The sequence below is a fragment of the Lepisosteus oculatus genome, chromosome 3 (genome assembly GCF_040954835.1).
Source record: "Lepisosteus oculatus isolate fLepOcu1 chromosome 3, fLepOcu1.hap2, whole genome shotgun sequence".
Classification (NCBI taxonomy): domain Eukaryota; kingdom Metazoa; phylum Chordata; class Actinopteri; order Semionotiformes; family Lepisosteidae; genus Lepisosteus; species Lepisosteus oculatus.
Genome location: NC_090698.1, coordinates 50,845,690 through 50,860,876, shown reverse-complemented (window position 1 = coordinate 50,860,876; position 15,187 = coordinate 50,845,690). Strand labels below are relative to the sequence as shown.

Here is a 15,187-nt window from a genome sequence, read left to right as displayed (position 1 = left end):
ACAGTTGAAAATTTTATTTTCTGTAGCTCTGTTTGATCAAGGACGTACAAAGCAATACATTATTTTTCCAGGGAGCAACAGAAATAAACCCACTCCACTGGAAATGCTATTCATTTTTAGTGCTCATTTCACAAAATTAAGTTTGACATTACTAAGTGTCTATTTATTCATCTGTTTAATGAAAATACTGTATGTGTCTTAAGCCTCCTGATTCAGAAGGGAATGTATACTCTTTAACAAGGAGCAATAGTTTCACAGAGAGTACCCAGGAATCTTTTATGTTAGTAATTTAGTACAAATTAACATTGACTTAATGGATCAAGTACTTCTGTTTTGATACTGTATAGGGCAAGGAACTTAGAGAATGAAATAATTAAATGAAAAGATACTAAAGTTTTACTTAATTTCCCAGTAGATAAATGGGTGATTCACTTTTACCATATTAATGAAACAATTCTAATGCAAAAACTTCACTTCAAACTATCAAGCTGATACACTATGACTCACAAAAGCTGTATCACTGCAAGCAAAATCAATCAAATTAGAGGCTTTTGACAACTGGCTTACAGTACTTCGACTGCCTTGTCCTACAATTACTTATTTTTTGCAGATCCTTAATAATTTCAAATTCTCATGTTAGCCTGACCCAAATCCCCTGTGGCTTATAAATTTATATGTTGTATAAATTTAATGACATCTGTTATTGCACTTTAAGCCTCTGATTAATTTTACAGAGACATAAAGCTAACTGTACATAAAAAAACAATAAGGGCAACATAGCTGACACTTCAACCAAATTTACAGTGTCAAGATAGAGGGATGCTAAGTATTGCCGATACCAATTATGAACAACAGTTTGTAGTTTAAATGTATCCCTGAGCAATTGTTATACATTATCTGTCCCAGAAGATATTTCTAAGTTTTTTTAGCATAGAAAAAATAACAGTATACTGTACAACTATCCAATCTGTATGCTTGAAATATCCTAAATATTATACCTAGTATACTATAAATAACAGTTCTCATTTCCTTGAGTATAATTGGGAAAATACCATAATGACATGGTGATTTATCGTCTTTTAGCCACCCTAGTCTCTGCTGAACCTCAGTGTCAGAGAAAAGAAGAGAAATAATGAGATCGCTGCCTTGTTTTTGTAAAGCAATGCAGTTAGATTATGAATTCTACTTGAGTTATCATCATTTTGACAAGGCCACTCAAATCAATGGAAACCTGTTTTCTGCACATTTAGAGAGGATCGAAGAGAACTGATCAAGTACCATGGTAAGATCCAAATAAACAAAATGTATATACTGTACATAAATAAAAATAAAAACGGAATAAAATTGGTAAGAAATTACATACAAAATTCCAAATAAAACATTTATGAAATGAGAACTATAATTACAGTCACACACCACTGAATATTCACATGTATGTCTAGACAGAAGTTAAGACTTATGAGACTAAAAACCTAGATGAAAGCACTACATCTGTGTATTCAAATAAGATGGGAAAAGCATGTAATTTTCAAATTGCCATTGAAAACCAGGTTGCCTTGGATAAAACCTTTGGCGCTATAGTCTATACAAAACCCAGCCCAAGGACAACAATGTTTGCGATAGCAATCTCATACTGCACCTTCATTGCATGAAAGTGTTTACTTAACTTGAACAAGGTACAACGTTTATCGATCGCCAAGCAGCAGGCCACAGAAAAAGAGCTCCAGCGCATCATCAATGCTGGGCATGTGGAGCCCTCAGACCAATGGAGGCCAGTGCTCATCAAGGAGAAAGACAACTTCTTCTGGTTGTCCTGTAGACTACCTGGACCTTAATCATGTGACTAGGAAGGATGCCTTCACATTCCCAAGGACTGACGAGGACTTAGATCACATCAGGGTATCCCACTGGTTAAGCTCCTTGGACCACCGCGGTGCTTATTAACCGGAGTGAGCAGTGGCAGTTCCAGGTCTTGCCCTTTGGCTTGTGCAATACCCCAGCCACCTTTGAGCAGCTAACGGAGAGAGTCCTGGCGAAAGCATTACTGCTCCTGTCAGTGTGTAATCTGTTTAGACGATCTCCTGATCCATGTGTCGGATTTCAAAAGGCGCTGTCGAATGGTGGCTGGTGTTCCAGTGTATCCAGGAGGTGGGGATGAAGTCCAAAGAAGTGCAGCTTTCTGAAGACTGAGACACTGTTCCTGGGACACAGAAAGAGTTACCAGGGGGTCTCCACTGACCTGGAGAAGGTGAAGGCAGTAATGATCTGGCCGTGGTGCAGCACAGTGAAGGAGCTTCGGGGGTTCCTAGGCCTGGCATCCTATTACCATAGGTTTGTAAGGGGATTCATGGATCTCATGAATGAGGGGTCATTTTCAGGTGGTCGGAAGAGTGCGAGGAGGCCTATGGCACCCTCATGCAAACTCTCACCCCGTCCCCAGTCCTGCCTATCCCCTCACTGACCAGCTCCTCGTGCAAGATACGGATCCAACTGATGTGGGCATTGGAGCAGTGCTGGCTCAGGAGGGACCTTAGAGAGCAGGTCACTGGGCTCTGAGCCACTCTGAGAGCAGCTTTTGCATCACAAGCTGGGAACTGCTGGCTGTGGTTCAGGCACTTCCACCCATTCCTGTATGGGAGGCCGTTGTTGGTCAACTCCGACTATGCTTCACTATAATGGCTGGTGGGATTCAAGGAGCCAGGGGGGCGGCTCACCTGGTGGCTGAAGACCCTGGTGGAATATCAGTTCACAATCAAGCATTACTCTGGGGCTCAGCATACCAACACTGATGCTCTATCCAGACGTCCATGTGCAGATGAAGCCTGTGCCCACTGTGAGTAGAGGGAGCGCTGAGAGGAGGAGAAGTGGCCATCTCCAGGTTCGTGGTAGTAAGGGGCCCCACAGGGCCACCCCATCTGTAGCTTGACTTGGACAAGCTCGGCATACTCTACGGGAGAGACTGGGGGATCAATAGGGTTGGCTAGAATAGGGATGGGCACCAAAAAAGGCAGAGCTGAGCCCTTGCTTTAGGTCTGTGAGGGGGTTGGTGGCCCTGTGGGACTCTCTGGCAATCCACAACGAGATGCTGTACTGAAGCATGGCAGTGCCTGGCACTGGCGAGAGATGGTGGCTTCTGGTTGTCCTGAAGGCATTTCAATAGACAGCATTGAAGGGTCCATGGAGCACCTGGTGTGGGGCATTTTGGGGTCAACACCCTACAAATGGTGCGGGCTATTGAGTGGGAAAGGTGCCATTTGGACACTTACAACGTCTGCTGCACATGTGATAACTGGGTAGAATAGAAGGGCCCAACAGGCCAGTCTCATGCTCCTCTCCAGCAGTTACAGGTAGGGACACCCATGGAAAGTGTGGGAATAGATGTCCTAGGCCCTTCTCCATGCCCTGAGGTAGGAAATTGCTTCATCCTGGTGGTCATAGACTACTTTACAAGGTGGCTGAGGGACTTATGCTCTGCCTGATCAGAGTGCACTGGCTGTGGCAGACGCCTTCTTGCATTTGGTAGTAGCAAGTTCGAGGTGCTGGAGGAGCTGCATAGCAACGTGGTGGAACGTTTGATTCTCAGTCTCAGCTGTGCGGGCAGCTGGGGATTAAGGAGACCAGCACCACCCCTCTGCACCTGCTGAGTGATGGTTTAGTGGAGCATTTCAAGTGTACCCTGGCCACCAAACATTGACCACACACCACCAGAAGACTGAGGCAGTCAATTACCTCTGGGTCTGCTGGTGTATGGAACGGATGTGCAGGACACTTAGCTGTACCCTCAGCAGTACTCATGTCTGGGAGGGATCTCCAAACCTAGGATTAAGAGTGGTGCCTAGAGACAATCCTCAGGCAGGTACTGACTCTGCCTATCTAGCAGACCATCACAAGAGGATAGAGAAAGGCCACCAGTTCGGGAGGGAGCACTTGACTGAGGTGGGGCTCCACCAAAAGAGATACTATGATCTGAAGGGTAAGGGGCAGCCCTTTGATCCAGAGGATGAGATGTGTGTGTCCTGCCCTAGGAGATGAAATGGGCTGCATCCATTTTATCTTCTGTCTTCATAAGTCTTCCATGCCCTGATACAGCAAAGCATTCCCAGAGCATGATACTGTCACCACGCTTCACAGTAGGGATGGTGTTCTCAGGATTATGTTGACTGTTAGGCTTATGCCAAATATACAGTAACGCTTACCATTGAGGCGAAAAGGGGTCAATTTTTGTCTCGTTAGTCCATAAATTCTTAATCAATTGGGTCTCAAAGTTGAGTCAAGATCTGATGTGTTTTTTTTTATCACTCTCCCATGAAGCCCAAATTTGTGAAGAATCCAGGTAACTGTCATACACACAGTTTCTCCCTTTCTCATCCATGGAAGACTAATTCCTTTAAAGTCCTCTTGGCCACCTCCGGTTCTAGTGCTCTTGCACCTGGATACTCAGTTATTGGGGACACCCTGTTCTTCAAAGTTTCACAGTTGTGCCATATTTTCTAAATTTCTTTATAATGGACTTTACTGTGCTTTGGGGATATGTACTGCCTTGGAAATGTTCTTATAACCTTTCCCAGATTTACTTTGAAAGATTCTTTGTCTTCATGGTGTCGTTTTTGTTCTTGGGAGCACTAATCTACTATGGGATAAGCTATATTTATCCTGTGAAATATCCTAATTGCACACAGGTGCACTCTAGCTAACAAATTATGTGACTTCTTAAGACATTGGTTGCACCATAGCCTGTTTACATGTGTCATAGTAAAAGGGGTAAATACTCATACAATAACTTATTTTTTCTGTTTGTATTCATAAATAATTTAGGAAGATCTGTAGAGTTTTGTTTTCGGTTTGTCATTGTAGAGTATTTAGTGTTGATCAATGGCAAAAAAGCCCTGTGATTCTATATTGCAACAGTAAAATGTAAAAAGGGGGTTGAATTCTTTTGATAGCCATTGTACAAGAAGATCTACAACAGTTAAAAGAAGACATTTCACAATTTATAATGACCAAATAAAGTTTGAATGTAAACCTCATTGAAATGTTATGGAAAGACCTGAAGCAAATTGTTCCTGCATGGGAACTCTTAAATGCCACTGAATTTAAGTAGTTCTGTATGGAACAATAAGCCAAAATTTCTAAGCACCAATGCAAGAGATTAACAGTTATAGGAAATGTCTGATAGAAGTCACTGTCACTGGATTATTTATTAAATAATTCAAAAACATTTTATGATTAAATGTATCTTAATCTTATGTTTAGACTTCCATGAAGATTCAGTGCTGTTTTAGGTTTACAGATTATCTCAGCATTATATGCTTTTAATTACAGTTACAAACATTTTGGGAACTAGAAATAAAAAATGTATTTGTGCAACGTATATTATTTACACTGTTTTGGAGTATGGGCTAAATCATAAATACAACCACTAAAGAATAAATCAATTATTATTACTTAGAATCATGGGCCATTGCTATGCAATAAAGCACAGCAATACATTTATGGAATGTATGGCAGCTTAAAGAAATAATGTATAAGAATTATTTGGTTCGTCATTATTTATGGACAAATTAGCTCTCCTTTTTTGGGGTTTTATTTTTTGCCCATTTGGCATTTTAGATTTCACAGTTTGTTTAAATCATTTCACACAAGACCAATGCAGCCATCTCATTTTTTTTCTTTCTTTGCTTATATGTTGTTTTGCAATTTGAGCAAAAAGAAAAAGTGCACAAAGAGTACAATAACATTTCATTATGCTCTTTGAGAATGTTGACATGGTCAGAATTTGAAATGGTTATTTTACTTTACTTTACATTACTTTACAAGAATGACCAGATTTTGAGGTTGAGTGTATTATGCTTTATGGTAGCTTTTAAAAAGGATACCCATACATCCTGCTCATGCATAACATTTTTATGTCCTGTGCTTTTGCACACACACATGTATACCATTTTCAGATCAATGAAAGGTACTTAGCTAAAAGCATCATACTGAAACATTTACACAAGCATGGTATTCAACAACAGTAACAGTAGTCCATTTATTATACATAATCATTTAATCTTAAGAACACACCTGTAATCTAAGATGGAAGAAATCCAAAAACACTTGCAGTATGTAAAAAATCCCAAATCAGAAGACCTTTGCAGTCATTTGCAGAAATTGCTCCAATGGACAGAAAAAGAGCACGTCTACCCTTTGCTAGTGTCCAAAAACGTGACACTATAGTTAGATGACCCCTATTACCAGTCATTATTCATGTGAGTCCTTTGTACTTTTGTGTGTGTCTGATGTACAGCATCTGGTTGTTTTGTTCTCCACACTTTAGTATTTCAAAAACTGGAAGGTGAATTTTATTCAAATAGAGACAGGCCCAAAAATTGAAAATACCTTGCAGCCTTTCTTAAAAAGGTCACGTCCACCATTTAAACAAAGAGGAAAAATGGATTTGTGTTTGAAAAGTGCCAGGAGATCTGGAGCTTAAGCAGAGCCACTCTTGCAGGGAATGAGTAATTGTTTCCAATGTTTTATCTTACCTCTTTCACACTGTGGGCCTGTAAAACCGTACACACAAGCACAACGGTTGGGTCCAATACAGCGCCCTCCATTCTGGCACCCATCTTCACAGACAGCTAAAACACAAACCGAGTTGGACACTAATGAGTGCTTATGAAGCAATTCTCATGTCTATAGATTTGGTTCCTTACCTTTTGTCAAGTGTTTGTTATAAACCGTATCAATTTCATGTCTTATAATTGTGCAAATAATTTTCTCCAAAACAGACGCCAGATTATTTATGTTGGCAATCAATGGATTTAGGGAGACTCCAGCTCTCATTACGATCTGCTATGAGACTGAAATTCACATTAAACAAATTAAAGTTTGGAAGATACTCAGTTTCATATTGGGCTCATGGCCACTGCCAAGTTGCAGGAAAATCTTCTAACTGTTTAAGTAATGAAATGCATTTCCTTCACTTTTTCAATATGGCTAGTGTTGTTTTAACTGTTTAACTGGAAATCCTTCAAGACTAAAGTTTAATAAGCAGTCTCCAGTTCTTCTATAGAATGCCAAGAACCTTCTACACTCCTTTGAAGTGTAAATCAGACTGAATATTTCATCTGAAGAATACTTGCTTAATGTTATCCCAAGACAAAAGTCTGTGGCATACACAGTCCCGCAAATCAGTCACACCACTTTGAAATATGTGATGTTATTTTGATCTTCTTCCTGTCTCCATATTGACTGTGAGCTGACAGGAGGCCACATGCTCAGTTGTAGTAATGTTTCTCCACCAGCAAAATTCTAATTTTATTAGGAATTCATTTTTTTGTTGCAAAAGCACCTAAAGTAGAATATATGAATCAAGATATCTCAACATCTTTTTAATTTACTACGTGCAATACAGACACTTGTTTCTGGATTAAACCAATATTTTAATCCATGAGCCCAAGTTCTAAATCAGGTAGCTCCTTTATTACTAAGAGAACTGTTTTTAGCATCCTCCCAGTGGAAGCCTGCCATGGATCACTACTTGTATTTTGGGACTACCAACCAAATAGACGTCTGATTTATTCCACATTTTGTTTTTTGTGTGTCCATCCACCCATTTTCTAACTGCTTCATTAAATTTAGGGTCACAAGTGAGCCAGAGCCGATCTCGGCAAGCAACGGGTGCAAAGCAGAGCACACCCTGGACAGGACTCCAGTCCACCACAGGGCACCCACAGATACAGATACAGTATGCACACACTCACACCTAGAGCCACAGCTTCTTTTTCCTAGAAGTCAAATGGGCGGAGCGGTGGCTCTGTGGCTAAGGATCTGCACCTGTGGCTGGAAGGTTGCTGGTTCAAATCCCACAGCCGGCAGAGGAATCCTACTCCGTTGGGCCCCTGAGCAAGGCCCTTAACCCCAACTGCTCTAGGGGTGCTGTACAATGGCTGACCCTGTGCTCTGATCCCAAGCTTCTGTCCTTGTCTGTGTGTCTCATGGAGAGCAAGCTGGGGTATGTGGAAAGACAAATTCCTAATGCAAGAAATTGTATAGGGCTAATAAAGCTATGTTATGTTATAAAAAAATAACTTACCAATACTGTACTGTATGTCTTTGGACTGTGGGAGGAAACCAAGCACCCAGTGGAAATTATCGCAGATATCACCCCAAGTCTGGAACTGAACTCAATTCCCAGCATTGCTAATAACAGCGCCACTGTGCCACCCTTATATTATGTTGTCAAACAAAATTGGTCTATAATTTGATAAGATGACGATTAAGAGAGCACTTAAAATGTAATCACTACTAGTGGCCTCATTAAGTACCCTAGCAAATGTCGCTCTCAGAGAGAAAAGCTATTTCTCCATCAAATATACACGTCTCATTCAGAATTTCATTGGCAGGATTCTGACTTTAGACTTCACTGAGCACTCCTGCCCGCATCAAAGAGTCTGTTATATAACAAAGATATTACATACTTTCAACTAAACAGGAAAAATACTAAATACCTTCCAAACTCGAATTAATTTTATAATTTAAAGACATGTTTCACTTCTTACATTGCTCAAATGCAGTATAAAAAAGGACAGGAATATTAGTGTAATTTCTGAATCTATCTTAGTGTATTTTTAAAATACTTACGCTGTCCACAGTAAGTGCCTGTGTATCCCTTTTGACAGTGACAACGATCCTCAGCACAAGACCCTCCATTCATACACCTAGTGTTACATTGTTGAACTGTAAAACAATATTCAGGAACAGTTAATAATTAAAAAAACTTACTTCACTACAAGGTTTTCCAGCAACATAACAGTCTTTCAGTACTTTTAGTAACCTCCCAAATGATAATCAATTGCAATTCAATTGATAATATAGTAATAGCAGATAGGAAAAGTTCAAACCATCACAATCTATACAACACTAAAAATGGTTCAAATATTTTTTCAATATTTAACTTCAATTAACATGCCATTTAATCATTTTATAAGGCACGTATGAAGAGAAGAGAACTGCCAACCTACAAGTTGAAACATTTCAAATATATAGACTAGTACTTGGATATATATTAATCTATATATACTGTATTAATATATATCCAAGCAATAGTATAGAGCTGATTTGTTTACTGTTTATGATTTTAGAGTTTTATACTCTTTTGTTAATGAAAGACTCTGGAAAAAAATATTACTACACCATGGGCATGAACTTACTAGATTTAGACCCACACGTTGGAGCTATCTGTCCACTGGAGCAAGTGCACATGTTTGGACGTGAGCAAAATCCATCACCACAGCTGTTACGACAAATGGCTGCAAATTAAAGAAAAAAAATGAGACAATACAGAAATGTACTAAAATGTTTATTTGCGAACTGGCAAAACCAACTTCCAGCTTTATCGAACACGTGGCAGAAGCATTATGAGGCTGAAACTGGACTCATACAAGACATGGACAGTGAAACAAACAAATGCAGCAAGAAGAGGACATGTGGTTAACATTTGTAGAAGTGAACATAATCCTTGAGAGTGTACTGTGTACTCAGCTATTCAACTGCTCATGAGCAGGAGACTTGTTTAAAACTAAACAGAATCCAAGTCATATTTAAACGTTTTTCAGACCACAGACAAAATGTAAGCACATCCAAATATTTAGATATTTAACACAGACTTTTACTAAACCTTTTCCTGTTATAAACTAGGGGCTATAACTGTTTAAACACCTTTTGGTGTCCTGAAATGAATCCTGCAGTACTTTCTAATTACAATGTTACCTTATACTTATTTAATTAGGTGATTTATATTGTCCTTTCAATATGTTTTTTTTTCTCGTTTGGTCGTGATGTTAAAAACCCATGAAAAAATATTTTATAATATCCAAACAGGTTTAAATGGAGCTTTGTAATAGAGGTTTGTACTGACTGAAAGTGCTTTTGAATGCAGCTTTTCCTCCACAAAGGACAACAGTGGCTCTGACAACATCACTGACGGATATACAGTACAACGGCCAGCCAGTAGGTTCAAAGAATCGGTTACTTAAAAGGGACGGTAAGAGATGGTACGCCTCTTCACCACTTTTTCATTATAGTCTCCAATAACTTCCATGCACTTGGCCAACATATCCTTCAAACTGTAACAGCAAAATGGAAGTGCAGAAGTTACCCCTCTAACTATAATTTAGGCTCCTGTCAAGGGCTGAGACCTTGCATGATGAAAGTGAGTCTTTGGATTTTTATACTGTACAGTAAAATTGAGGTTTGGCCACAAGTGTACCAGTGTGAGGTGGGAGTTAAACACCTCTGGCTGGCTTTGCCTTTAAAATTCCGCTTGGTGGCTTATGGTTTTCTTTACATTTGCATAATGAAGCTCTATAAAAGTAGTTTTTGTGTAGCACATCGTTCTGCCATCATTTACACAGTGAACCACTCTATTATCTTGTGTATCGACGCTGAGGATTAACTGTCGTTGGTTCCCTACTGGTCTCTCTGCACACTTACAACCTAGTATCTCTTATTGCTTCTTAAGGCTTCTTTTTATTTTTATGCTGATGGTCCTCAAATATTCCTCTTCCCTCTCTTCTGCTACTCATTTCTCCTTCCACTTGTCTCAGAGTCACCTCTTCCTCCATGCACTCCTACCACCTAAAACTCTAAAGTCTTCACTAAAATGAAAAAAAAACTTCTTCACGGATTCCATTTTAGTATTTTTTTATTTTAAATTAGAATTACAAAGTAAAAATCTAAGAAAACGTAAAACTATTCTTGACTTAATCCCAAAAGACAGAACTCAATTGCGACAGAACATACAGTTAAAGGGGAGCAGCAGTTGAGTGTAATACAATAGGTTAAAAAAATGCATCGTATACATGTACAAAAATGCAAAAAAGCAGATATTTCATTTGATAGTTCCCAACCAACAAATTCACTGTTGTAGCGTTCAAAGAAACATTTAAGGGTTTTAAAAATCCTTCATTAATTTCTTGCAAACATTAGCAAGTGCTTTACCACTGACACCACTTCAACACACAATCCAATCCTCCCTTACTACCCAGTTCTGACTGGAATTTATATCAATCCTTTTTTCAACCCTTTTTGTTAAATAAAAAAAAAACTATTTTAGACTAATAAAAAGTCAGAACGACAATTTTATAGTAATTAACCTCTAAGCGCACATTAAGTAAACCATCTGCATAATACTGAATCTACTTTATATGAGTCAGTGTTATTCCACAACTATGAAAGAATTAGTCTAAATTATTCTGTAATTCATTCACATTTCTTCCTTCAAAATACATTCATAAATAATTGTTTAGATATTTATATGCATTGACAAAATACAATAATAAAATAACCTGTCAAAGCCTAGGTTTTCATAACTATTATTCATTGTGGTATCAAACATACAGCAGCCTTCAATACTTGAACATTTACAGTATATAATTTAGTAAGATTATCGGTGCTGAACAATTTCAATCCTCATTGCCCTAAAGATTTAAGAATTAAAAGAATGTATGGGTATCGTGACATACTGTAGTGCCCACTATCGGTTGTATGAAATTAGCAAATCGTGTGTGCGAATTTTACTGCACCTACAGTACAGTACAAACATACACAGATGTGTTTATTTGCATCTGCTTCAACACTTAGTACTCACGGACAATGCACTGGTTTCCTCCAGGTAATGTTTTCCAGCCAGGACAGCAATAGGAATGGAATCGAGACCCGCACACATTTGGCCTGTTGTAATGTATGATATTTTAAGGGAACACTTAATTCCGCATAATTCCGAAGCAAATTACATTAAATCAATCCAAATGTTCCGGACATTTAAGCAATAATACAAAATAAAGTTACATAACCAATTTACCAAAGCACAACCTAGATCGCAAAACACAAAATAAAAAAAATTCTACCATCATTACAATAATAAAACTATATTTATATATTTGTAAACAAATAATATGTAAATATGAAAAACTTAATTTTCGAAATTCAAAACCTACTGTAAATATGCTGAACGTATAATGCAGTTTTAAGCAACGTGCCATTATTTGTTTCCTCATATGCAGCAATCAAATCTAGCCTAATTTAAATTAATACTCTACACATGAATTAAACAGGATTCCAACGCATATTCAAAGCGAACAAAGTATTACTCTCTTATTTTACAACTGAACGTTAAGACTGTTAATTCCATCTTAGAGCGGTGATGTGCAAATTTGACCACGTTGACATATCCTCTAATTCCCCTGAATAAGCAGGTAAAGCGCTTTAATTTCCGATTACTTTCCAGTTATCAACATTAAAAAGCAAAGGCCTGGGGGTTTATATGGGAGCTAAAAACTTTCTTACCCTCTAAGAAAGTCTTGTTGTCCTCTCCTTCTCACTCTGCTCAATGCTGAGATTTTCTCCTCATCTGCCTTGAATTGGTCTTTTTCATGGTTTGCGGGAATTTGTCCTGTTACTGTCAGCACTGAGAGAGCTGATAACGCTACAGATCCTATAAAGTACTGTAGAATCCACCGAGTCCCCATAATACAAAACCTTCAAGTTCACAGAACTGCAGTGTTTTACTTCAATCCGTGCAAAGTGCTTCTTTCTGATTTCGGTTAAGCCCAGAGAAGCGTATCAAGTTGTTTCCGAAAAGTAACCATTCACCAATTCCTCTGCCTTTGGGAAATCGGGGAGAAAGAAGATTTCAAAGAAAGAAAAACTGTATCTGTTCGAACAGGTCTCTGCTTTTCACGAATCGCATGCTCAGTTTTGAGCCATTGCGGGTTGTTAAAAAAGCAGCCAGTATCGAGCAGGTTTACAAAAAGCTTGAACACCTCAGCACTCCGAAACGATCTGAGCTTGGAAGAGAACAAAATAGTCTGAGGTTTTGGGGCTGCAGGCTGTCAGTTGGTACAAATCAAATCTACACGTGGGTGTTTTCAGAGAAAGGGGCGGTGGACAGAATTAAGTTTTCTCTTCAATTATTTCCAGAACTCAGGAGACCCTGGACAATTTTAAGTGGGTGGTACTAATAAAGTTTACAGTTCTTTATAATAGTACTGTATATACTGTCCTATACATTAAGATACATCTGTGCACAACAGTAAGAATAAATTGGTAATATGTTACGTTATAATAGCAAGTCATCACGTACAAATTGAGTCCCTTTTAAACTATACCTGTCTTAAATTTAATAAACTGAAAATGAAAGCATATTATTTTCTTGATGTTTTCAAAACCATATGAGTAAATTACTCTGGACAAAAGACACCTTGTTCCCCACTGTACAAATACAAAAAAAACAACAACACAAATCTCATTCCCAATTTAACCATTGCACAATTCTACAAAGTAGTTGATTTAAAAAAATTACGGAATACACAGACACTTTTCTTTTACATGCTGTGACAGATTTGTTTATAGCTGACCTCTGAATTAACTATTGGTTACCTCAATTTTAATTAAGCATGTTTAGCAACTCACAAGACATCACTATGGCCAGTTCGAACACAGGGAGAAATTAAAAGTGACTAGTATGTCCCCATGACCAGACATGCTTTTGTTACCGATTTATATGCTACTTAAATAATACTGTACAAAACTGCAAAATCAAAAATTGTCTGTAAACAATTTATTCTGTAGATTTTATTAACAGTTGACATAATGAAATGTTAATAGCAATGTTATTGTCTACCATACAATTTTGTGGTATACATTATTTATATTGGATCAAAGAGAGATCCCACTGTGCTTCTTGACTAAGTTTATATACTGTATGCTGTATGAAAGTCAGAGCATATTATCTGTAGATGTTATGTAATGATATTTGATGAGTCTGAAATGTGTAGGTTATCATGTCCACTGCAGATTATAACACCATACAAAGTAAATATATTGCGTCAATAGACTGGGATAGTTACAAGCCCTGCAGATTTTATTCAAATCTTAAGAGGATAATGAAGAAGAAAATAAGAAGAAATAATGAAGAAGAAAATAAAACTACATACTGTAAATACAAGAATTATGCATAAAAACATACCAACAATTGAAAAAAAAAACTAAACCAATTCATTTTACTTTCAGCATCTCTATGGAAAGAGCACAATAATGAAGAAAACCAGCCCTGCTGCTGGGACCTTGGGCTATAGTGGCTTGATTTTCTAGAGTAGTTACAGTAGTAGCCAGAAAATTAACAAACCACTTCAACCTATTGCCCCAGGTCTTTGCCTCTAAAACAGGTCATTTCAAGATTAATCCAAAGAACTAAACTTCCTAAAATAGCCGATATGGAACTTTTTTTCTGAGTTTTTGTAAAATGTCTTCAAAGTGAGTGCAATGCCTTTCACACTGCACATGCACATATTGTACAGAAAATCAGTGTGTTAAAAACGTCTTCAAAGAATATACAGTAAGTGAAGGGCTGTTTTTTTCCATGTTCATACACAGATTGAATAACAGTGACCAACTGTTTTTCAATCAGACCTACTACTGTGTTCCTAATGTGGCTTGTTGCGAGTGAAAGAGAAAGAGCTGAGCATCAAAGCATATCTTTTCTGGGAAAATCATTCTTCCAATCTTCCAAGATACTTTGTATCTATGTCCTACATGTGATTCCAACAAATCGCTTGACTTTTAATAAAGTGCAACAATAAGTCTTGAATAATAATGATAATTTAGAACAAAGTCAAATAAGACATACATTATTTTTTTAAACTTACTTCATGATTCATTTTCAAAACAATTTGCCAACTCCCAAATATACTGTAACTGTCATTGTACTGTGTATAATGTGATTTCTGTTGTATGTCAGTGAAAAAAGGAAAAAGCTGAACGTCTCTAGAAGATTAAAAAATGAAATACTATACAATAAAACAACAGAAACAGAATATGTAAGGACAAGATAAATTAGCTCAAACCCTTGACAACAGAAGTAAAAAAAGAAGACCATTAAGTTTTACAAAACTCACTTTGAGGTTCTTTTAAGAGCCTGCGTGGTTGGATGGTTCTTTGATTTACCTATCCTCCCACATCAGTTTCTGAAGAATCAAAGTGGGAGCTGGAGCTGTTAATTTGCAGTTTGTCTTCATCCAAAGAAAGAAGGCTCATTTCAACTAACCAAGGAGACAAAACAATTACGGGGAAAGACGGAGTGCTAATTTCTTACAGATGTGCTCTTATATTAGCTATATAGATAAGAAGTACTGTATATAGA

General features: G+C 37.9%; 1 protein-coding gene across 1 annotated transcript in view; it reads right to left on the bottom strand.

The window, feature by feature from the left end:
• Positions 1-12,864, bottom strand: part of fbn2a (fibrillin 2a) — a 113,261-nt gene extending 100,397 nt beyond the window's left edge. Inside the window, exons 1-5 of the mRNA XM_006626927.3 lie at positions 12,334-12,864; positions 11,636-11,718; positions 9,198-9,296; positions 8,629-8,724; positions 6,528-6,623 (exon numbers count right to left, since the gene is read on the bottom strand). Of these exons, the coding sequence (XP_006626990.2) occupies positions 6,528-6,623; positions 8,629-8,724; positions 9,198-9,296; positions 11,636-11,718; positions 12,334-12,515 (556 nt within the window). The 5' untranslated portion in view covers positions 12,516-12,864. The remainder of the gene's footprint in view (positions 1-6,527; positions 6,624-8,628; positions 8,725-9,197; positions 9,297-11,635; positions 11,719-12,333) is intronic.
• Positions 12,865-15,187: the final 2,323 nt, after the last annotated feature.